Source organism: Bos indicus x Bos taurus, chromosome 13 (assembly GCF_003369695.1).
Source record: "Bos indicus x Bos taurus breed Angus x Brahman F1 hybrid chromosome 13, Bos_hybrid_MaternalHap_v2.0, whole genome shotgun sequence".
In the NCBI taxonomy this organism is placed as follows: domain Eukaryota; kingdom Metazoa; phylum Chordata; class Mammalia; order Artiodactyla; family Bovidae; genus Bos; species Bos indicus x Bos taurus.
This window is the reverse complement of record NC_040088.1, coordinates 13,284,920-13,308,382: the sequence shown is the minus strand read 5'-3', so window position 1 is coordinate 13,308,382 and position 23,463 is coordinate 13,284,920. Positions and strand designations below refer to the sequence as shown.

The 23,463-nt window shown below is 43.4% G+C and overlaps 1 protein-coding gene across 1 annotated transcript in view; it reads right to left on the bottom strand.

Moving 5' to 3' along the window:
- The window catches only part of CHD6 (chromodomain helicase DNA binding protein 6), a 153,287-nt gene extending 138,015 nt beyond the window's left edge, over positions 1-15,272 (bottom strand). Inside the window, exons 1-2 of the mRNA XM_027558527.1 lie at positions 15,160-15,272; positions 8,012-8,068 (exon numbers count right to left, since the gene is read on the bottom strand). Coding sequence (XP_027414328.1) covers positions 8,012-8,044 — 33 coding nt within the window. The 5' untranslated portion in view covers positions 8,045-8,068; positions 15,160-15,272. The remainder of the gene's footprint in view (positions 1-8,011; positions 8,069-15,159) is intronic.
- Positions 15,273-23,463: the final 8,191 nt, after the last annotated feature.

Genomic DNA, 23,463 nt, shown 5'->3' with positions numbered 1-23,463 from the left:
AGGGATCGAACCCGCATCTCCTGCACTGGCAGGTAGGAGTCTTTACCACCGAGCCACCAGGGAAGCCCATGCTCTATGTGCAGATTTACTTAATCTAAAGAAATCAGTTAAATATAAAATTAAGCAGAAAAGCTTAACTAAGTTTGAGACCTGTCTTTTTTAAGTCCAAATAACAAAGGGTCTGTGGACATTTCAGGTGGCAAACCTACTTCCCAATTAAAATTAGAATTGTCTTATATTTTTGCCTTCTCTTTCATCTGAAAGAGTATTTCTCATAGTTACCTGACTGTGGAATACAGTAAAGACAGAAAACCCCACATTTCCTTGCCTTTTTATACTGCAGTTGCACTGGGACGCTCATCATCAGCACAAAGATTTGTGCTGAGATGGCAAGACTCATCTGAGGAGGGAGAATGTCAGTGAGTGTGTGTGTGTGTGTGTGTGTCCCCTCTGTGTTGAGTTTTTTCCCTGCATTCAGCATATTCATCTGAGGAGAGAGAGTATCAGAGAAACTGAGTGAGTGAGTGGGTGTGTACGTGTCACAGAGAGAGAGAGAGAGTGTGTGTGTGTGTGTGTGTGTCCCCTTTGTGTTCTGTGTTTTACCCCTGCATTCAGCATGTTCAATCCTTCTGCACCTAAGAGTCCTGTGCTCTGGGCGGTAAAGCAGCCATTCCAATCCTGTGTCTCTTCTACCACAGTCACAGCTGGTCAGCGCCAGGGGAAGAGCTCAGTTTCAGGGATCTAAGGTGGAAACCTTAGGTATGTAAGGTAGACGAAGGTGTCCAGGAGGCTCTTGGATATACTTTCCAAGGGAAATGTCCAGAAGAGTACATTGGACTGCCCAGGAAGAATGGGTAGAGAGAGAAGAGGGAACAGGGCCTAACCTGAGGAACACCAATGCTTACGGTTCCCAGAGGGGGAAGAACCTACACATCGTGTGGGAAGGAGCATCATCAGGTCAGTGATGTAGCGGGGAAAAGGGCAAGAAAGTGCGGCTTCACAGATACCCAAGGATGAGCGCATTTTATGACAGATGCTCACAGGTGTCAAATGCTGCTGAGGAGCAGGTAAGCTAAGAACTGAAGAGTGATCAACACATCTGGTGATGTCATTTCTACAAAACACATCCACCCCAAAATCCTTGAACCTGGTCATTCCCGGTCCCCATCTCTATTTCCACATTAAAACAGGGTACAGGGTGGTGTTGGGTTTTTATCTGACAATGTTCCAGGAATCTTAGAAAGTCAACATCTCTAAATATATCTTTAGGTGAAGTCAACCTAAACCTTGTCAATTCCAGGCAGTAACAAAAATGGGGCGAGGGAGCAGGCAGATTATCAAATGTAGATGCTAAGAAGAAAAGAGCAAGAGAGAGGGAAATTATTTGATAAGTGCCTATTTGTTAACAAGTGTTGTTTCTAGAAACTACGAGTTTTATTTTCAAACAACTATGGCCCTAATGGAAAAACCAAAAGTTCAAAGTGATTCAATTCTCTAAATCTGTCAAAGAAGAATGATGTTTGCTTCATCCAAGGCTAGGGGAGGCCTCTTCTAGAATGTTTCTGCGGCATCTTCTAAACTAAGTAGGTCAACAAATACAGAAAAATAAGACTAATTTCCTTCATTTTTCTTCCTGGCCCATCTGGAATTTCACTGTAGGCTTGGGCTACCAGGGCCTCTGAGCCCAGAACTTCAGCAAACCCTGGCCAACTGCACTGCCACACACCAAAGCCCAGAAAGAGCAGGGCCTAGAGTCAGGAACACTGCATGTGCGGACAGGAATGGTGCTTTTCATACACCCTAGTCACAGCTACTCCGAGTATTCAGCACTGTTTTGATATCTGAAGGACAAAATAGACGCCAGCAATGATCATAATAATACCTGATTTTACTAAGGACTGAGTATTCTTGAACAGATTATGTCTTTAAACAGCTCTAAGAGGAAGTATATTATGGTTCCAACTACAACTTCATTTTCTAGAGAAGCTCAGAGAGGTTAATAACTCGCCCAAAGTCACACAGCTCGTGAGCAGTAGACTTGCCATTTGAGATCAGATTTGATGCTTGGTTTTAAGAGCCACTGCTCTTGACTCCTCCACGATGCTGCCTCATGCTGTGGATACACCAAACTTAGAATCAGAATTAGCAAGACTCTCTAAGCACCTCAGCCTTCCCTGGTGGCTCAGATGGTAAAACATCTGACTACAATGCGGGAGACCCAGGTTCGATCCCTGGGTTGGGAAGATTCTCTGGAGAAGGAAATGGCACCCCACTCCAGTACTCTTGCCTGGAAAATCCCATGGATGGAGGAGCATGGTAGGCTACAGTCCATGGGGTCGCAAAGAGTCGGACACGACTGAGCGACTTCACTTTCACTTTCTAAGCACCTCTACTTTATCTCCATCATCCACTGCCCAGCACCACTGTATCTCCCTAACCTTTCCCCAGAAAACCATTAACCCTTTCCTCTTCTATCCATCTCTCTACAAATCCATTTGTTTCCCAGAACAGAATGGGAGAATACACGAAGAATCAATCAATCTAGCAGAACGCTGAAGATTAAATAAGTGACCTCAGACTTTTCAAAACTACCCAGAAGGACCCCAAGATAAGGGTTGACAGCTACCAGAAGGCCTGCAACCACCATCCTAAGGATGTATCTTGTTAGCACTGGGTACTGCATTTCCTTTTCCCTCCACAAATGAGAACTTTTGATCTTTGGTCACTAAGTGTTATATAGTTTCTCCAAACTTCCAAGATTTCTCCAAAACTGTATCAGTGGTAAAAGGATGAGCTAATTAAGAAACCAGACAGTGAGTTAATGAGAAGACTATAAACTGTATCAACAGTGGAAAGAAGTTCACTGCTGTTACTTCTGCTTCCCTTCATAATGCTTAGAATACCAGCTTTGGGCTAGTTTTTCCCGAGAGTGGATCCCAGTTAAACAGAGGAAGGCAATTCTCTGCAGCTATATCCACACTTGTCAAATGTCACAGATCCTAGATCTTTTGTCGCCACTTTGATGTTGGCCCAAGGCCTCGTTACCAGAGCTCCCCAGACTCCTCTGGCCAGGAAAGGAGACGAGGCAATGCTATTCGCTGTTGAAACGTGGTAGTCTTTCTTCCAGGGTTTCCTACATGTAAATAGGTTCAGCGTCACTTATTCGTAGAATTTAAAACTCAGCAGCTTATTTCTGTTTTTAAAAAGTTCCTTTGTGTCTGTCTCAGCTAGTGACATACTGAGTGACATCGGTAACATGAGCTGAAAGAACCACTATGTAATATATAATTATATATTTTAATTAAAAATTGTATCTGTTTAAAATACTTTTTATTTTGGTACCAACAGATAAATGCCATACACGGTAAACCCTAGGATTCTAGTGAGGATGGACCTCGGAGGCCATCTAGCCCAGGCTCCCATCTCCTGGCCTGACACCCAAGTAAACGGCTCTCCAGCCTCTCCAGAGGCAGGGAGCTTACTGCCCACAAGGCACAGGACACGGCTGAGCAGCTCAACTTCTCAGGACGGTCTTCTTCAGCTGGAGCTATCCCCTGCTCACCTGTAACTCTCCACATGTGTCCATACTCATCCTCAGACGAGACAGACAGATACAGTTAACCTCTTCTCCACAAGATCCTTCTAAATCATCCCTTCTTCAGGCTCCATCATCTTAGTCTCGCCTATCATACCTCACGCAGTCAGTGTTCCTGTACAGTCACTTTGCTCTGACCTCTCAAGTATATGTTTCAGAGCACAAAATGAATTAGGGCAGTAACAAAAGTAAAAATATGCTAAGGTATGTCCAAAGACCAGTTTGCGAGCCTGTGGATTGCTTTGGTGGGAAGGTTTTTTTTATTTTCATGCTTGGCAGCATCTTGCAGTTCAGGCATCTGTATGGACTATCACCAGTACCTGGAAGAGAAGCAGCAGCAACTGCTCCACTTAATTAACTTTCTTCTCTACCCCACCTAACTTCTAAGTAAGAACCCTGCACTATGCCTCAACACTGACTATGAGGTCTAAATGAAAACCCATCTCACTGAAGCTACGTAATAGCCAGCTGACATATCAAAGGTATTAATGTGACTTTGAAAATTCATGTTGGAATAATTTTGATAAAGAACGTTTTTTTTGTTTGTTTTGGCCACCTGATGTGAAGAACTGACTCACTGGAAAGACCGTGATGCTCGGGAAGACTGATGGCAGGAGGAGAAGGGGACGACAGAGGATGAGATGGTTGGATGGCATCACCGACTTGACGGACATGAGACTAAGCAAGCTCCAGGAGCTGGTGACAGACAAGGAAACTTGGCGTGCTGCAGTCCACAGGGTCGCAAAGACTGAGCGACTGAACTGAACTGTTTTTTACTGACATGAAAGCTTACTTTAAATAGTGTTTAAAAAATTAAATATGCAGATTGTTTTATAAAAGAATTATAAATCTGTCCATGTATCATAAATGACAATAGTTTGAGGGTTTGGGGTTCTCTTCAAGTAATATGTTCTTTTGAACAGCAGCATAATATTCCACTGGCCCTGGCTATAATGTAAACACAGACCTACCTCACAGATACTGCAGGATCAGTTCCAGACCACCACATAAAACAAGTATCATAGTGAAGTGAATCACACAGAGTTTTTGGCTTCCTAGTGCATATAAAAGTTATGTTAACAGTATACTGAAGTCTATTAAAATAATATGCAATAGCATTAATTTAAAAACATTTTATTGCTAAAAAAAGTGCTAACCATCACCTGAGCCTTCAGCAAGTCATGTTCTTTTTGCTGATAAAGGGTCTTGCCTCGATGTTGATGCTGTTGACTGACTGGGGTGGCTGTGGCAGTTTACTAATATAAGGCAACAGTGAGGCTTACCACGTCGATGGAGTCTTCCCTTCACAGTCTTCTGTACCTGCAGTGCTGTCTGGCAGTGTTTTACCCACAGTACAACTTTTAAAATTGGAATCAATCCTCTCAAGCCCTGCTGCTGTTTTATCAACTAAGTTCGTGCAATATTCTAAATCCTTTGTTGCCATTTCAACAATCGTCAAATCTTCTTCACCAGGACCAGTTTCCACCTCAAGAAATCACTTTCTTTGCTCATCATAAGAAGCAACTCCTGATTTGTTCAGTTTTATCGTGAGATTGCAGCAATTTAGTCCCATCTTCAGGCTCCACTTCTAGTTCTCCACCAGTTACAGTTATTTCTTCCACTGAAGTCTTGAACCCCTCAAAGTCACCCATGAAGGTTGGAATCAAGTTCTCCTAAATCCCTGTTAATGTTGACATTTTGACCTCTTCCTGTGAATCACAAATGTTCTTCACAGCATCTAGAATGGTGAATCCTTTCCAGAAGGCTTTCAATTTTCTTTGTCCAGATCCATCAGAGGAATCACTATAGATAGAAGCTATGGCCTTACAAAATACATGTCCTAAATAGTAAGATTTGAAAGTCAAATTACTTCTTGATCCAAAGGCTGCAGAATGGATGCTGTGTTAGCAGACATGAAAACACAATTAATCTTGCAGTACAACTCCATCAGAGCTCTTGAGTGACCATGGGCGCTGTCAACGAGCAGTCATTTTTTTCTGAGCAGCAGGACTCAACAGTAAACGATGCTGTAAACACGTGCTATCATCCAGGCTCTAATTTTCGTTTAGAGACTACAGGCAGAGGAGATTTAGCTCAATTTTTAAGGGCCCTAGTAGTTTCAGGATGGCACATGAGCACTGGTTCAACTTCAAGTCACCAGCTCAATTAGCCCCTAACAAGAGGGTCAGCCTGTCTTTTGAAGCTTTGAAGACAGGCACTGACTTCTCCTCTCTAGCAATCAAAGTCCTAAATGGCATCTTCTTCCAATGAAGGCTGTTTTGTCTAAACTGAAAATCTGTTGTGTAGCGTAGTCACCTTCACGGATCACATGCGCTAGATCTTCTGCATAACCTGCTGCAGCTTCTACATCTGCACTTGCTGCTTCACCTTGCATTCTTATTTATGGAGATGGCTTTTCTCCTTAAACCTCATGAGCCAACCTCTGCTAGCTTTATACTTTTCTTGGGCACTTGCCTCACCTCTGTCAGCCTTCACAGAATTGAAGAGAGTTAGGGCTTTGCTGTGGACGAGGCTCTGACTCAGGGGAATGCTGTGGTTTGCTTGACCTTCCACCTAGACCACTAAAACTTCCTCCACATCAGCTATAAGCCTGCTGTGCGCTCTCATCATTGATGTGTTCACTGGAGTGGTACCTTTAATTTCCTTCAAGAACTCTTCCTTTACATTCACAGCTTGGCTAACTTAAGCACAAGAGGCCTTGACTTTAGCCTGTCTCTACTTCCCATGTGCCTGCTTCACTAAACTTAATCACCTTTAGCTTTTGATTGAAAATGAAAGCCAAGCAACTCTTCCTTTCACCCGAACACCTAGAGGCCATTGTAGGGTTATTACGTGGCCTAATTTCCATATTGCTGTGTCTTGAGGAATGGCTGTTTCTTGGGCTCAGAAGCCAGAGAAGGTGAACGGTGGAGGAACAGCCAGTCAGTGGAGCAGTGAGCACACACACATTTATCCATGAAGTTCTGTGTCTCACAGGGGTGCAGTTCCTGGCACCCCAAAACCATTACAACAGTAACACCAGAGATCACGGATCTCAGATCACCGTAACAAATAAAATAGCAATGAAAAGGTCTGAAATATTGACAGAATTACCAAAAGGTGACACCGAGACGTGAAATGAGCACATGCTATTGGGAAAATGGCTCTGTTAGACTTGCTCAAGGCAGGGGTGCCACAAACCTTCCATTAAAAAAAAAAAGAAAGTAGTATCTGTGACAGTAAAATGAAGCCTTCCTGTAGTCCCCTTTTTAATGAACGCGTAAGTTCTTTTCCATTTTTGCTCTTATAAACAAAGCAGCCATGAAGCTGTACATGCAGTTTTGCACACTTGTCTGAGTATATCCATAGCAGAAAATTCTGGCAGATGGAACTGCATGTTCTGCAGTGTTTGTCTGCTAACTTTTGACTCTAAAGAGCTAGGACAGGAAGAAATCGGGAGTGTAGACAGCCGTTAGACAGCAGATGAGTCAATTATTTCCTAGAACAGGCTGTTTTAGTTTGGTTTCACAAGGACCTATCTGCTGGAGACAGAACAGAGGGTCGTCCTTGGAACCGCATCCCTAGACCACCCTGTATTTGACTACTGAGTGCTCTGTAGAAGCGGAGAGGGAAGTAGGTGGTCCCACTCAACCTCTGTGCACGGGTTCCAGCTGAAGAGCAGAGACTCAGACCTCCCCGGTTACCAGGTTGTCATCAATTCTGTACAAGGAAAACCAGCCCAATTCCAGGAGATCAAGCCTGGTCCCCTCATCTCACCTCCCTGGGCCTCACTGGTTTAGGTCTGTGGGTTGCTCTGAATAGGGAACCACCTAGAACACAGAACTATAATACCAACTGAGGAAAAAGATCTTAGCAGGATGGGAAACACAGGCCACATGTTTTATCAACACCCCTCCCCTCCAGGAAACCAAACGGGGCTGAATAGTTGAGAGGTTCACTATTTTCTGCAGGAGAAAACTTCTGCAGATTGTGATAAACAGGAGGTCTGTGAGAAAATGCTTTCAGTTTAACTGAACGTCGAAAATAATAAATATGTAAACTATAAAGAAGTGAGCACTTCTCTCTTTATAAAAACTTGGTAAGCTATTCCTGGGGGCGGGAAAGGGGGGGAAACATCTCTTTTTCACATAACCAATTTTGAGTCATATTCTGATTTACAGTCTTCATTACATTTATTCCTATATGGAGCTGACCTGAGCACAGTACAAATCTATATATTAAGTCCTTCAGGACAGAGCTCTCAGTTACCATGTGGAGAATGGAAAACACAGGAATCAGGGTAACCACCAGAGGCTGAGAGAGAAGCCACAACTGCTGGCATCTCCTCGTTTAAAAAAAAAGCAAAGCACCAGTGTGAGCTGGATTCACTCACTTAAAAGACAGGTGATCTCTTACCTGCTTCTCTTTCTTCTGTATTTTCATTATCATCTATTAAAGGCAATTATTTTATTTCTGTAAAACATAAAAAAGGCAAAAATTATGTTAAAATCCATAATAAAACATTTCAGATTATCTCAAGATTAGCTGTGGCCCATGAGGAAAACAGAGAATGGAGGATTACTTCCCCAGAACATTTACGATTAGCAATCTTCCAGCCTGACACTCCTGAGAGCCCTGTGCACTGGCCTAAGCCTACTTACTCCTATCCTGAGCCCTCATTTTTTGCTCTAGATGCAGCAGAGTCAAAAAAATACTGTCTTCATAGATAAAACAAGCTATAAGAGATGCTGGCGCATTAAATCACAAAGGGAACTGAAAGAGGAACTGAAAATGATGCCATGAGTATATCTGGGGGGTGTGGAGGGGTGGAGAGGGGCTAGAACTAATAAGCAAAGCCCTCATTTGGGGGGGGGGGAATTAGTAAATAATATCTATAACTGATATATCAGGAAATAGAAATATGCACAATAAAAAAGAGTTAAAGGACTTCCCTGGCGGTCCAAAGGTTAAGACTCCATGCTTCCAGTGCAGGGGGCCCAGGTTTGATTCCTAGTCAAGGAACTAGACTCCATGTGCCACAATTAAAACCTAGTGCAGCCAAATAAATAAATAAATAATTTTAAAAGAGAAAGAGCTGAAAGAGTTAAAACTGGTTTTTCTGAAGGAGAAAGGAGCTGGTATGAGACAGGACAGGGCACTCCTGTGCTTCATCATATGCTGTCCTACATTACTTGATGTTTCAAACCATGTGCATTTTAAACTGACAAAATAAATTCTATTTCAATATCCCATAATTTTTTCCTAATGATTTTATTATACCCATTCCCATCATTTCCTAATGATTTTATTATACCCATTTTATTATACCCATTCCCAGGCTCCAAGCACAAAGCCACGATGCCACTGAGCTTCTCATAAATGTCTTTTGAGCAGCACAGCCACTGGCTTGAGAGGTCCAGAAGTGCTGTGGGGCATCCAAGGGACAGAAGGACCTCTGTTCTAGGAAACCCAAATGGAGGGCTGCCTGAATCACCCACTCTCACCTCCCCCAAAGACAAACAATGGAAAGATCATAGTATATATATCTTGGCTTCCGGTTCTAGTCTGGATGTAGACACCAATTCATATTCATTGTTTACCTTGATTTCCTGGACATCCCACAGAGCTAGGAGCCCATCCCAGAGGTGCACGATTATCCCTATGATACACTTATTTCTCACATGCAAGTGAATGCGGTATGTGCAGGCATCAGAGAGCTTTTAGATTAATCCAAGGCAGTCTCACCTAAGTGGGCTCATGGTGTGTTTGATGCAACTGAGAAAAATGAAGGCCTTGGGATTTCAATCATCCGTGGGAACCACAACTACAGTTTAAAGTCTGTCAATTTAGGGTTTTCTTTTCCTCCAAGAGTCAGAAGCATTTTCTATTCAAAGGAGCATACCATGTTACCAGGATACTGCTGCTTGCAAAGAGCACAGCATCCATGGAAGCAACAAGTGGCAAAGTGGGCACAGGCAGGCCCTAGACAAGGGGGAAAGAGAGGGCGGCAGAGAACAACCGGCCAAGCCAGGAAAAGGGAAAACCAAGTCAGTAAACAGTGCTCTGAAGGGTCAGTGTGAGGACTAACATCTGATGAAACAACGAACTTTCCTCAAGAAAACCATAATTCCTGAGAAATGGCAAGGTAAGGGCTCTGAAATCAGGGCAGTTCAGAGAATCTTACCCTCTGGACTTCAATACAGTGGAGCTGACTCTAGGTCAAATATGTTAGCACAAAACTCCGTCTCCTTTATCTTTCAGTTTTGAGTTATCAGACCCCAGAAAACCAACATTCTCAACCACCACAAACTGCCACAAATTCTGCAATGAAGAAGGAAGTTTGCGAAATAAACTCTAGCTAATAAAAAGGGTATTATCAATAACCAGACATGTAACTCAACTAAAATTCTACCCAACAAAATGAAATCAACTGCTTACAAAATGCAGAAAAAGTCTAGTGCCAAGAAAAATCACCTTCAGTTCAGTTCAGTCGCTCAGTCGTGTCCAACTCTTTGCGACCCCATGAATCACAGCACACCAGGCCTCCCTGTCCATCACCAACTCCTGGAGTTCATTCAGACTCACGTCCATCGAGTCAGTGATGCCATCCAGCCATCTCATCCTCTGTCGTCCCCTTCTCCTCCTGCCCCCAATCCCTCCCAGCATCAGAGTCTTTTCCAATGAGCCAACTCTTCACATGAGGTGGCCAAAGTACTGGAGTTTCAGCTTTAGCATCATTCCTTCCAAAGAAATCCCAGGGCTGATCTCCTTCAGAATGGACTGGTTGGATCTCCTTGCAGTCCAAGGGACTCTCAAGAGTCTTCTCCAACACCACAGGTCAAAAGCATCAATTCTTCGGCTCTCAGCTTTCTTCACAGTGCAACTCTCACATCCATACATGACCACAGGAAAAACCATAGCCTTGACTAGACGGACCTTTGTTGGCAAAGTAATGTCTCTGCTTTTGAATATGCTATCTAGGTTGGTCATAACTTTCCTTCCAAGGAGTAAGTGTCTTTTAATTTCATGGCTGCAGCCACCATCTGCAGTGATTTTGGAGCCCAGAAAAATAAAGTCTGACACTGTTTCCACTGTTTCCCCATCTATTTCCCATGAAGTGATGGGACCGGATGCCATGATCTTCGTTTTCTGAATGTTGAGCTTTAAGCCAATTTTTTCACTCTCCACTTTCACTTTCATCAAGAGGCTTTTGAGTTCCTCTTCACTTTCTGCCATAAGGGTGGTGTCATCTGCACATCTGAGGTTATTGATATTTCTCCCGGCAATCTTGATTCCAGCTTGTATTTCTTCCAGTCCAGCGTTTCTCATGATGTACTCTGCATATAAGTTAAATAAGCAGGGTGACAATATACAGCCTTGACGTACTCCTTTTCCTATTTGGAACCAGTCTTTTAATATATCAAAAAAAAATTAAGTATAATGCAGTAGAGACATCAAAAAACACAATTTCTGATTAAGGTCCACAAACCAGCATGCAAATGATCAGGGCCCAGCGCTGCCTGCAAAGTGGGGAGAACAGGTCCAACTGATCGTCACTGTTGGCTCGTCCATCGTCTCCAGCGTTCTGAGAGCACTTAGGCAATGTGTCACCTAGATCTATGGACTGCGGAGCTTCCGCTTTCAGGAATCCACCCCGAGGCAATCAGCCAGTAGGAAGTCAAGCTGAGAGGAAGCTCAGGGATGGGGTGGGAGACAGTGTGGAAATGCTGTCACAGCAGAGCTTGGCCACTGCAGAGGGTCACTGTTCCCTGGGTCCCCGTCATCACAGGGCCTGGGAAGATCAGAGGCGGCCGATGAGCACAAGCTAGAAAGACTGGGAAGGTGTGGGGCTAACCCAAGTAAGGCTTGACTGTGGTTACTCAGCAGACAGAAGGCTTGGAGGAAAAGAGCTGGGTGAAAGATCCTAAACCAAATCTCACCACCATTCCTCACCAGGTGTTCACACGCGAGACACCCGCACCCTCAGGGATTTTCACGCCATGCAGATAAACCCACTCCATTCCCTGAAAGAGACAATGTGTGTGAAATCCAAGTGCGTCCCAGTGAGGCTGCTATGAGAGTAACTGCTTCAGGGACCTCCCTGGTGGTCGAGGGGTTAAGATTTCACCTTTCAATGCAGGAGGTGCAGGCTGCATCCCTGGTCGGGGAACTAAGATCCCATATGCCAAGGAAAGAAGAATTGCTCTCGTTCACTGAAAGCAGGTCTTTGGCTGCCCTTGCGTCGTGATCGTGAAATCATTTCTAGTACCTGGATGGACTGCCACACACCAGCACGTGGGCACTTCACAAGGTAGCAGCTGGCATCAACAGCATGGATTTGTGTTCAGTAAGCATGTATTGACTTTTATTTCTCCAAATACCATCTAGTATTTTCTCTCTGAGGTTTTCTCTACCTTTTTCCTCTTTGATGGCACGTGTTTAAAAAACACAAAACTACCTAATCTTTTTGTGCAGCTGAATTTTATGCAACAGGAATAGCGAACGAGATATACGCTAAAGCAGGTCCTTCTGCACAACACTGGAAATGGTTTCACAGCCTCTGCTGCTGTGCTGACATCACCCAAAAGTTGTGATTAGATAGATCCTTTAGGTTCAATAAAGTGCAAATTAAAACAGTAATTTCAGAATCCCACAATTTAATTAGAAGCATAATACAAATATATTCTGAAACTCCTGTGTGGACAAACCAGGAAACTTGAGAGTGTATTAAAAAAGTATATTAAAAAAAAAGTGTGTAACTGGGGCTTCCCTGGTGGCCCAGTGGTGGAGATTTCGCGCTTCCACTGTTGGAGGACACGGGTTCATTCTCTGGCTGGGGGCCTAGATTCTACATGCCTTGCAGCACAGCCAAAAACAATAAAGATGAAAAAGTATGTTAACTTTTGAATGACAAGAAAACTGGGAGAACTCCTCAATGCATTTCACTGCTCACTTATGAAAGCAGTATTTAATTACCTTCACAAGAAGGTTAGCTGTTAATAATATAAAAAGTAAACAACATAAATATTCCCATTCCTTCTTAACACTCACAGCAAAGCTTACATTAAGAAAAATGGGTGCAGGTTCATTAAGAACATTCTGAAATGTATGACTTTTTCTCTCTCCAGTTCAACACTTCTGCCCCAGCGCCATCTCCCAAGTTCCTCCGTGCGGTCAGCCTTTGTCTCCCCACAGTGCCAACCTCAGAGAGTATCAGGACACAGGACGCACACAAGCCTTCTGGCAGCCTCTGGTGTCACCTGTCCTGGGCTTCCCTCCAGGGCAGGGGAAGCAAGGTGGCCCCCTCTCCGGAGGACAACTAAGCCTTCCATCAGTACTTGGGGTCCATCCTCTCCTGCCTCTCAGCCACCTCAGCCTCTGGATCACTTTGCAGCTAGTCTCTCCTCGTTTCGTTCCGGGTTTCCCCTCAGATGTCACCTGCCACCAAAGTCTTCCTTGACCCCCTACTCCCGCCAACCCCTGTCCCCACCCTCTCTTCTCTCACCCTAATTTAGCTTTTTTTCCTGGCACTTGTTACTACCTGACGTTGTATTACGTCTAGTTGATTACGAACTTATTACCTGTGAGATGTACACACACGAGTGTAAGCTCTGTTTTGTTCATGCTGTACTTCCTGAGTCTGAAAAAGCAATGGGCTCATAACAGGGACTCAATAAACATGTGTTCCACGAAGAATCACTTCCTTCTCTCCGCAAACAGGCTCAACTCTACCTCAGAACAGTAACCATACTAACAAATCCCACACCTGAATCATCACTTCCTTCCGTATTACTTCCCTAAAGCTCCTCTTGGCAATGACTCCCTAGTTAACAAGTCCAAGGCCTTATCCTGAGTTTCTTGCAGCAATGTAAGCTACAGACCATTTTCTCCTCTTAAAATTCTCATCTCACCGGTCTCCTGGAGGCCATTCTCTCCAGCTTTCCCTCTGACTGCAGGCTTCCAAAGCTTAGCTTCCTCCATAGGCTCCTCGCATTATAAGGCCCAACTCTTAAATGTCAGTGTCCCCACGGCTAAATACTCTTTAAGTTCTAACAACTTTACGTGGCAATGTTAATCACATCACTCTAAAACGGGGCAGAGTCAATGATGTGTTAATAAATTCCACATGGGCTCTGAGCGCTCCACTCAACTTCCAGACTTCACCTCTACATCAGGTGTGTGCTCAACCACTCAGTCGTGTCGGACTCTGCAACTCCGTGGCCTAGAGACTGCCAGGCTTCTCTGTTCATGGGGTTCTCCAGGCAAGAATACTGGAGTGGGGTAACATTTCCAAATTCAAGTCCTCCTGACCTCTAAGTGGACTTATCCATCCATATCCTGGCCAGTTCCAATCAGGGATCCCACAGATACCCCCCCAAATCCCACAACTCTTCCAAAATCAAACTCAATGCTGCCTTTACACACACACACACACACCCACACACCCACCCCTGCTCCTATGTCTCCCACTGGAGGTCAGAGTCCCACAACCTGCCACCCAGCCCAGAGTCCAGTTATCCTAAAATCCTTCCCCTTCCCTTATCTCCTTCCTCTTTCCTGAATCCCGAGGATCCTCCCCAGTCCACTTTGGGTAGGGGGTGTTTTTCACCTGACCCAGCCTCCTAAGTGTCTCTGTTCTTAAGTGCCTTCCACCCTCATACCATTACCCTCATTGCACCAAGCGTGTGTTTTCCTAAAGTATCTGCCAAATCAGATCATTATCTCTGCAGTGTCTTCAGAAAAGAAAACATTCTTCCCAGCACAGAGCCCTGCATAAGGGATCCAGCCTCTAGTCCGTGTCTGCTGCTCTGACTTTACCTTCCACCATTCAACCAACTGTTCTGAACACTTAAAGTTCAGGCTATGCCTCCTTCCACTTCATTCTCTTATCCTTCAAAATTCAACGCTGTGTGTCATGTTCTCCGGGATGTTTTACCTGACTTCCCTAAGCCCTGAAAACACCTCTGAGGAGCACTAAGCCACAGCAGCTATGCCACCATGGTATCATCTTTTCCCCGTATCTGCGTGCCACCAGCTCCGTGCCTCTGCGCCCTCCAGGAAGGGACTGTGTCCTGCAGCATCAGGCTCAGTGCCTGACATCTGGGCTCATAAAGGATTATCTGTGGAGTAAGGGGGTGAATAAATGGGAAAGCGATGTTTACAGAAAAGGCTTTGAGCTCCTACCTTCTTTATCATAACTGGTGGCCTTTCTTTTTTGTTTCCTGTTTACTGTTCTTTTATGTCCAATCAAATTTCTTAGCATTCATCATTCATGCTTTTTCAAAGTAATAGCTTAAGAATTCAATAATACGCAGCTTAAAACAAAAAATATTCCCCTGAGTCTACTCCTCCCCATTCCTGACTCACTCTTCCCAGGGGTAATCTTTTGATCTATAGCTCTTCCTTCTGCTATGTTTCAAAATATTTCTTAAAAACAGTGATACAAAATTAAGGATAAAAATCATTAGGGTAATCTCAATAGATGCAGAGAAAGCTTTCGACAAAATTCAACATCCATTCATGATAAAAAAGCTCTCAACAAAGTGGGCCCAGAGGGAACATACCTCAATGTAATGAAGGTCATATATGACAGCCACGGGGCTTCCTCAATGGCTCAGCGGTAAAGAATCCGCCTGCAGTGCAGGAGACACAGGAGATGCGGGTTCAATCCCTGAGTCGGGAGGATCCCTTGGAGGAGGAGTAAATGGCAATCCACTCCAGTATTCTTGCCTGAAAAATCCCATGGACTGAGGAGTCTGGCAGGCTGCAGTCCAAAGGGTCACAAAGAGCCAGACAGGACTGATTAACTGAGTGCAATGACAAACCCACAGCTAATACCATCCTCAACAGTGAAAAGCTTTTCTTCTTCGATCATGAACAAGACAAGAATGCCCACTCTCACCACTTCAGTACTGGAAGTCCTAGCCAGGGCAATCAGACTAGAAAAGAAATAAAAGGCATCTAACTGGAAAGTCTGAGAAGGCAATGGCACCCCACTCCAGTACTCTTGCCTGGAAAATCCCATGGATGGAGGAGCCTGGTGGGCTGCAGTCCATAGGGTCACTAATAGTCGGACACGACTGTGCGACTTCAATTTCACTTTTTACTTTCATGCATTGGAGAAAGAAATGGCAACCCACTCTGGTGTTCTTGCCTGGAGAATCCCAGGGACGGGGGAGCCTGGTGGGCTGCCGTCTATGGGGTCGCAGAGTCGGACACGACTGAAGCGACTTAGCAGCAGCAGCAGCAATTGGAAAGTAGAACCATCACTATCTGAAGACAACCTGATGCTTTATAAAGAAAACATTGTCAACTCCAACAAAAACCCATCAGAACTAGTAAATGAATTCAGTGAAGTTGCAGGATATAAAATTAATAATAGGAATCTGTAGCATTTCTATACTCTAATAATGATCTCTCAGAAAAAGAAATTAAGAAAACATTTGCAACTCCCATCAAAAAGAGTAGAATACCTAGGAATAAACTGAACAAAGAAGCTGAAAGACCTGTAGTTTGAGGCTATCAGACACTGATAAAAGAAACTGAAAACAACACAAATGGATGGAAAGATACACTGTGTTCACAAGTTGGAAGAATTAAAACTGCTAAAATGATCACACTACCCAAAGCAACCTACAGAGTCAATGCAATCCCTATCAAAATACCAATGGCATTTTTCACAGAGCTAGATAGAAGAAATAATCCTAAAATTTGTGTGGAACCAAAAAAGACCCCAAATATCCAAAGCTATCCTGAGAAAGAAGAAGAAAGATGAAAGCGTCACACTCCCTGATTTTGAAGCATACACCGGAAACTGACACAATACTGCCCGTCAACTGTACTTCAGTATCACTAAATTTATACTTCAGTATCAATGAACAAATGAGACTTCTAAAAAGTATACTAATACTGCTATCAGACCTTTTTAATGATTTTAAACATTACTCTATCAGTTTCTTCCTATAAAACAGGAGATGGCAAATATTTTTATAAAATACCAGATAATAAATATTTTAGGTTTTGCAGACCACACAGTCTCTGTTGCAACTATTCAATTTTGCCACTGCAGCATAAAAACAGCCACAGACAACATGCAAACGTATGGGTTTGTCTGTATTTCAAAGAAGCGACAAAAGCACGTAGCCCCCTTGCCACAGAAGATGAACTGTATCTTCCTGGTACAGTTATTATTAAATCAATATTCATTTCACAGCTAAGATATGAACTATACTGTGCTAGGGCTTCCCGAATAGCTCAGTCAGTAAAGAATCTGCCTGCAATGCAGGAGACCTGGGTTCAATTCCTAGGTCGGGAAGATCCCCTGGAGAAGGAAATGGCAACCCACTCCAGTATCCTTGCCTGGAGAATCCCATGGACAGAGGAGCCTGGCCGGCTACAGTCCATGGGGTCGCAAGAGTTGGACACGACTTGGCGACTTTACTACTACTACTTACTACTATACTGTGCTAAAGTTTTCTTTTTTTGTGTAATCTTTCCCCCTAAAGACAACAAGTACCTTTAAATTTAAAAATGTGCTTTGTTCTCTGAGGCACTAACTTACCCCAAAACTTGAGAAGCAGGATTCCTCTCAGCCTAGGTTCATTTCTTCCCCCTGTACCATTCTATCTGAAGTCTCAGAGCGCTCCTCAGTCTGCTTCAAAGGCACCTCACCTTACTAGGGCCTCTCACCTCCTTCCTCCTGGGGACGTGTTCTCTGTGTCACTCTTAAGAGTGGACGCCCACGTTTCTTTCTTCTCTCTGAGGATTTACTCTCTCATTCTGGTGAATCACAATGTCCACTAACTCAGTAGGAAATGTAAGTTCTGAGACCTTCGTGTCTGACTATGCTCATAGTCCACCTTGACAGCTTGGAGGGCAGCAAATCAAAAGTTGGAGATGGAATTCTTCTCAGAATTTCAAGAACATTTCACACAGTCCTGTTCCTTCCAACGCCTGTTAAGGAATCTGAACCACTGAGATGGCTAATCCCTTATCTGAAACCTCTCTTCCTTCACAGAAAGCTTTTAGCCCAAGGGAGCATCTTTTCATAATGATGCACCTTGGGGCTATTTTTATCCACCAGGTTGGGCACCTGGTGAATTCTTTCACATGCTAGAAACTCCTGTCTCAGTTCTGAGAAATACTCTTGAATTACTTCCTCATAATTTCCTCCCTATTGTTTTCTTGTAATAGAACTATTACTGTATTTGAATGATAGACCTTCTAGGCTACACCTCTAATTTTCTCATTAAAAATTTTTTTTTGTCTCTTTGTGATCTGCTTTCTAGGAGGTTTCCCCACCTTTCTTCTTATTTATTTATTTTTAAATAGCTAACAAGTTTACCATTCAATAATTCTTTTTTTTTTTCTTCCAGTAATCCACAATGGAAGGCCATTCAATGAGAAACAGTGGCGTTTCCTTTCAAAGACCCCAAGATCTAGAAGACTTCCACACGACCAGAAAACTCAACCTGGACTGAGAAAATGCTTCTGGACCAACTTTAAGTATTTTCTATATTTTCAAGGCTCTGAATGAGTTTTCCTCCATCAAAGATGTCACAGCACACATACACACACACACACAAAATTAGGGTTTTGATTCATATATATAAATTTTTTGATACCTGAAAGTTTTTTTTTTTAACATAGAGAATTTATAAATTAGATCTTTTTTTGGGGGGAACACACAAAATTTACAAATTAGATTTATTTCTGTTACCTTTTGTATGTAGTTTAGGGCTTTCCAGGTGGCTCAGTGGTAAAGAAATTCACCTGTCAATTCAGGAGACGTAGGAGATGTGAGTTTGATCCCTGGGTTGGGAAGATCTCCTGGAGGAGGAAATGGCAACCCGCTCCAGTATCCTTGCTGGGAAAACCCATGGACAGAGGATCCTGGCAGGCTACAGTTGCAAAGAGTTGAATATGACTGAGCTCGCACACGCACATACAGTTTAGGCTAGAGCTAATCTCTAAGGGGTGATCTGTGATGCTCTCCACAACAGGCTGGAAAGAATAAAGCATCTCATGCCTACAAGTCAGAAGCATTCACATCCCTCCAGGTTACAGGAGGACCGCGAGGACAGGGACACTATCTAATGAATACTACTATATATCTAATTCCTAGTACAGTATTTTGTGAATGAGTGAATATGTGAATATTACACAGGATTTATCAATGGTGGGTCAAAAAAGAAGGATCATACCTATGTAAGGGAAACAAACCAGGCACAGACTAAAAAAAACCTTCTCTCCAAAAATGCAGATGCCTAACTTGAAATATCTGTCCACAATACTAGGGAGAAGGCCTTAGCACTGCCACAATTTCCAAACTGAGGTAGCTCTTTGTTTTGCTGGCTTGAAAATACAATTACCGCCTCCAATACTAACTGAGATGCTTTGCCCCTCAAAAATTGTTTTAAACACTCAATGCATTATACTGAAAGCTTTGTTACCCTCCACGTGGGTGATGCAAGCCAAAAAGCAAATGAAGAGTACTGACTTTAATCTTTGTCTGTGAGAGAAGCCATAATCAGCAGTAAGAGCAATAATCTTCTGGAAAACTCTTGTTACTGGATCAAGAGTATTAGAAATGTCCATTTTGAGAGGCTTCCTGTTGGTCAACTACAAAATAACAAGGCTTTAAACTCATTACTATTGACTTCAACTGCCATGAAAGTGAAAGTGAAGTCACTTCAGTCGTGTCCGACTCTTTACCACCCCATGGACTGTGGCCTACCAGGCTCCTCCCTCCATGGGATTTTCCAGACAAGAATACTGGAGTGGGTTGCCATTTCCTTCTCTAGGAGATGTTCCTGACCCAGGGATTGAACCTGGGTTACCCGCATTATAGGCAGACGCTTTACCATCTGAGCCACCACCTGATCAACCACTGCCATATTCCTTATTATAATCTGCTGTATCTAACGGATGGTTGCTGTTGTTTAGTCACCAAGTCGTGTCTGACTCTTTTGCGATCCCATGGACTGTAGCCCACCAGGCTCCTGTCTGTGGGATTTCCCAGGTAAGAATACTAGAATGGATTGCCATTTCCTTCTCCAGGGAATCTTCCCCAACCCAGGGATCGAACCCGAGTTTCCTACATTGCAAGCAGATTCTTAACCACTGAGCCACTAGGAAAGCCCATCTAGATGGTATGTGCTAAGTGTGCTAAGTAATTTCAATCATGTCCAACTCTGTGGACCCTCTGGACTGTAACACACCGGGCTTCTCTGTCTGGGATTCTCCAGGCAGGAATAATGGAGGGGTTTGCCATGCCCTCCTCCAGGGATCAAACTCATGCCTCTTACATCTCCTGCATTGGCAGGTGGGTTCTTTACCACTAGAGTCACCTGGGAAGCCCCAATGGTATACAGGTGTAAGCACTGGGCAGCCCTAATGGTATAAAGGTGTATAAAGGTATAAATAAGCCTTCTAGATAGTATAAAGGTGTAAACTAAGGAAGCTCTCTAGAAGTGACTAGCAACATTTCAACAATGCCGCGTTCACCAAATCAGAACTGAATGGGACCTCTGAGATTACAAAGTCAAACACTCTGATCTTCATGATGAATGAGACATATTTTCGTAATACAAAAGGAGAAAAATCAACTCCAAATCCCAGTTCATCTCTTCAATCATGTCAACTCCTAATCTAGTGATAAAAATCAATTTGCTTGATAAGAATCACTATTAAGGGCAGCAGTAGAAGCAAGCGGCCAGGCATTACCAGGGTTATCAAATAACACGTTGTAACGTAAAACCTGACTGCCCTTCCTTTCTGTCATTAAACCCTACACTATAATGTCAACTGACCCAGATGAGGAATGATCTCATCTGTGAACACAGAACTGAAGAAACCAACCTCCTAACAGCCAAGCCCATTCAAAGTTTAGAGCTCTAAAGATTCAAGCTATAACCTTATGTGAGAAGACAGGGTTTTTACAGATGACTTTCCATATTCAGTCTCAAGAGACTTCACCAGTAACACAAGACCTTTTTGATTCGTGGCACTTTTAATGCCATTTGTGGAGGAAGAATAATACCTGTAGGGGCTTCTCTTGAAGCTCAAATGGTAAAGAATCTGCCTGCAATGTGGGAGACCCAGGTTCAATCCCTGGGTCAGGAAGATCCCCTGGAGAAGGGCATGGCAATCCACTCCAGTAATTATTGCCTAGAGAATCCCATGGACAGAGGACCCTGGCAGGGGTTGCAAAGAGTTGGACACGACTGAGCGACTACACTTTCACAGTTTGAGCGAAGATATCTAGGTTCTGGACACAACTGCAATATGAGTTGTACAATTTATTCAGTCTTCCTAGGTCTTAGTCTTTCATTTATAGAATAGGGGCAAAAACTATCTTTTGCAAGAGGAGATGGATGAGTTCTCTTTTGGGCAGGCTAAATTTGAAGAAACAGTAAAGATATGCAAGGTGAAGGGAGAGAACCTTAAGGTCAGGCAATGCAATCTTTTTACCTTAAGATAATGAAACTTAAGGGTCAGAGTAGCCTAACTGCCCAAGGGCCACAATTATGCAAAAGTACCAGGATTAGATTTCCGAGGTTCCAATTCAGACCTCTGAGCACTACACCAAACTGCCTTGTATGAAAATAGCAGGAGAGGTGAGGATTGTTGTCAGTTGTTAGAAGGGCTGAGGAGTGACTAAGGGAAACTGAGGCATGCAAACCTGAGATTAGAGATGCAGGAAGGCCGTGCCCACCCACCCCCTCCCCCGAAAGGAAAGGAAAGTGAGGAAAGCGAAATCACTGTGTCTATTTGCAGCCCTATGGACTGTAGCCTGCCAGGCTCCTCCATCCACAGGACTTGCCACGCAAGAATACTGGAGTGGGAGTGGGTTGCCATTTCCTTCTTCAGGGGATGTTCCTGACTCAGGGATCAAACCTGGGTCTCCCACACTGCAGGCAGACTCTTTATTGTCTGAGCCACCAGGAGGTGAGGCTTGGAGATGTTCTACTGGAGAGCGGACAGAGATTAGAAAGATATCCTATAGACAAATCACTACATTCACGAGGAAAAATAGAAAGAAAGCAGGCTATAGTGGATGGTTTTGATTCATCCTTGGGGTGAAGAGGAAGCAATTAAAACAGCTTGATAAAACGATCATTCAAGAAGACCTTTTAAGCACATTTTAAGTAAGATGGACCCTTCAGATAATATTATATTACATATAAGGGAAAAAATAACTCATACAAATAACTCATAAGATAAACAGAGATTAAAAAAAATCTTTAGGGATATAACTGCCAAGTAATTGTTTAAATTCTTTATCTACTTTCCTAAAACCTCCCATTTGAATCCTGAAATTGTTCAACAAAATTGTTTTGGAGCAATTTACAGTAAGGGACAAACTATCTGATGGCTATCCAAGACAGCAGGAAACACAGTAAACACACATTAGCAAAACCATAACACAGACAGTACTCAGCAGAGCTTTGACTTTGGGGTAAATAATACAAGAAAAATCATGTACTTATGGCCATCCAGGCTCAGCACTCTTCATGCTACAGGAAACAGAAGAGCCAGTCCAAGTGCAAACCAGTCTACAATCTGAGGACATCAAATACATTTGTGGGATTCCTTGTACTAAAACAGAGAAGGCAATGGCACCCCACTCCAATACTCTTGCCTGGAAAATCCCATGGACAGAGGAGCCTGGTGGGCTGCAGCCCATGGGGTCACTAAGAGTCGGACACGACTGAGCGACTTCACTTTCACTTTTCACTTTCATGCATTGGAGAAGGAAATGGCAACCCACTCCAGTGTTCTTGCCTGGAGAATCCCAGGGACGGCGGAGTCTGGTGGGCTACTGTCTATGGGGTCACACAGAGTCGGACACGACTGAAGCAACTTAGCAGTTGTACTAAAAAGACAGGCTCTTTCCCCGACTTCTACAACTCTGCTGTGTTCAAATAAAATAAAAACCCAAGATTTTTCCAGGTGGACTTTCTTTTTCTATTGTTTAAAAACAAGACAAAACAAATGGATTCTGAATCTCACACAGATTTCCTTCTGTTCCAGTTTTAAGGTGAAACCCTGAAACTGAACTTCCACATCGTATATTAAATCACCCGCCGCAAACCCAGAAGGATGCTGCACCCTGATGCATCCCACAGTCGTTTCACCTCCTAAAAGCTGCTCAACTCTGACACCTCCTGCACTTTCTTTAGGGGCTAAATTTTTTTCTTTAACAGAATCTGAGGAGGGTTTTTTTTTGTTTTTTTGTTTTTTTTTTTTTAAAAAAAAAAAAAAAGCTCTGGAGTTTTAAAAGATTAAATTGTTCTTAATCCTCTTCCGCCCTCAATTCCCCCTTCCCTGAAATCTAAAAAGAAGAAAAGTATTGTGGTAAATGCAGAACCAGACTGTGGGGGAACGCATGTAACAAGGCCCTGCCTAATGGGACTGATGGGACTGATGAGAGAGAAACCTGTCCTTGCAAAAGCAAGCTCTGACAAGCACTGGCTGAAGGGTGAGGCGGGTGGCTGGCAACCAGAATCTCCTGCCAATAAAACGCCCTGGTGATACAACTCTGGTTGTGCGACGATGCTAAGAGCAGAAACCTCAAGCAATAAGCAGAATCCTCAAGAGGCCACCCGCGGCAAATGTAAGCCAACTGACGAAAAGCTGTTAACACTGTCTATGTTATGTGTGGTCCATCTAATCTGCCTAATCACAGTATAGATGTAGTCACCTACTTTAAATTAATGTATGAGCAAACAACATATAGTTACAAGCACTGACTTCTAATACCTAGATAATTGCTTGACCAGAAGTAAAACTCAGCAAGTTTTCAGATTGGCACATGGTACTATTTAAGGAGGACCGGTCTGGGAGATGACAGAATTCATGCCCAG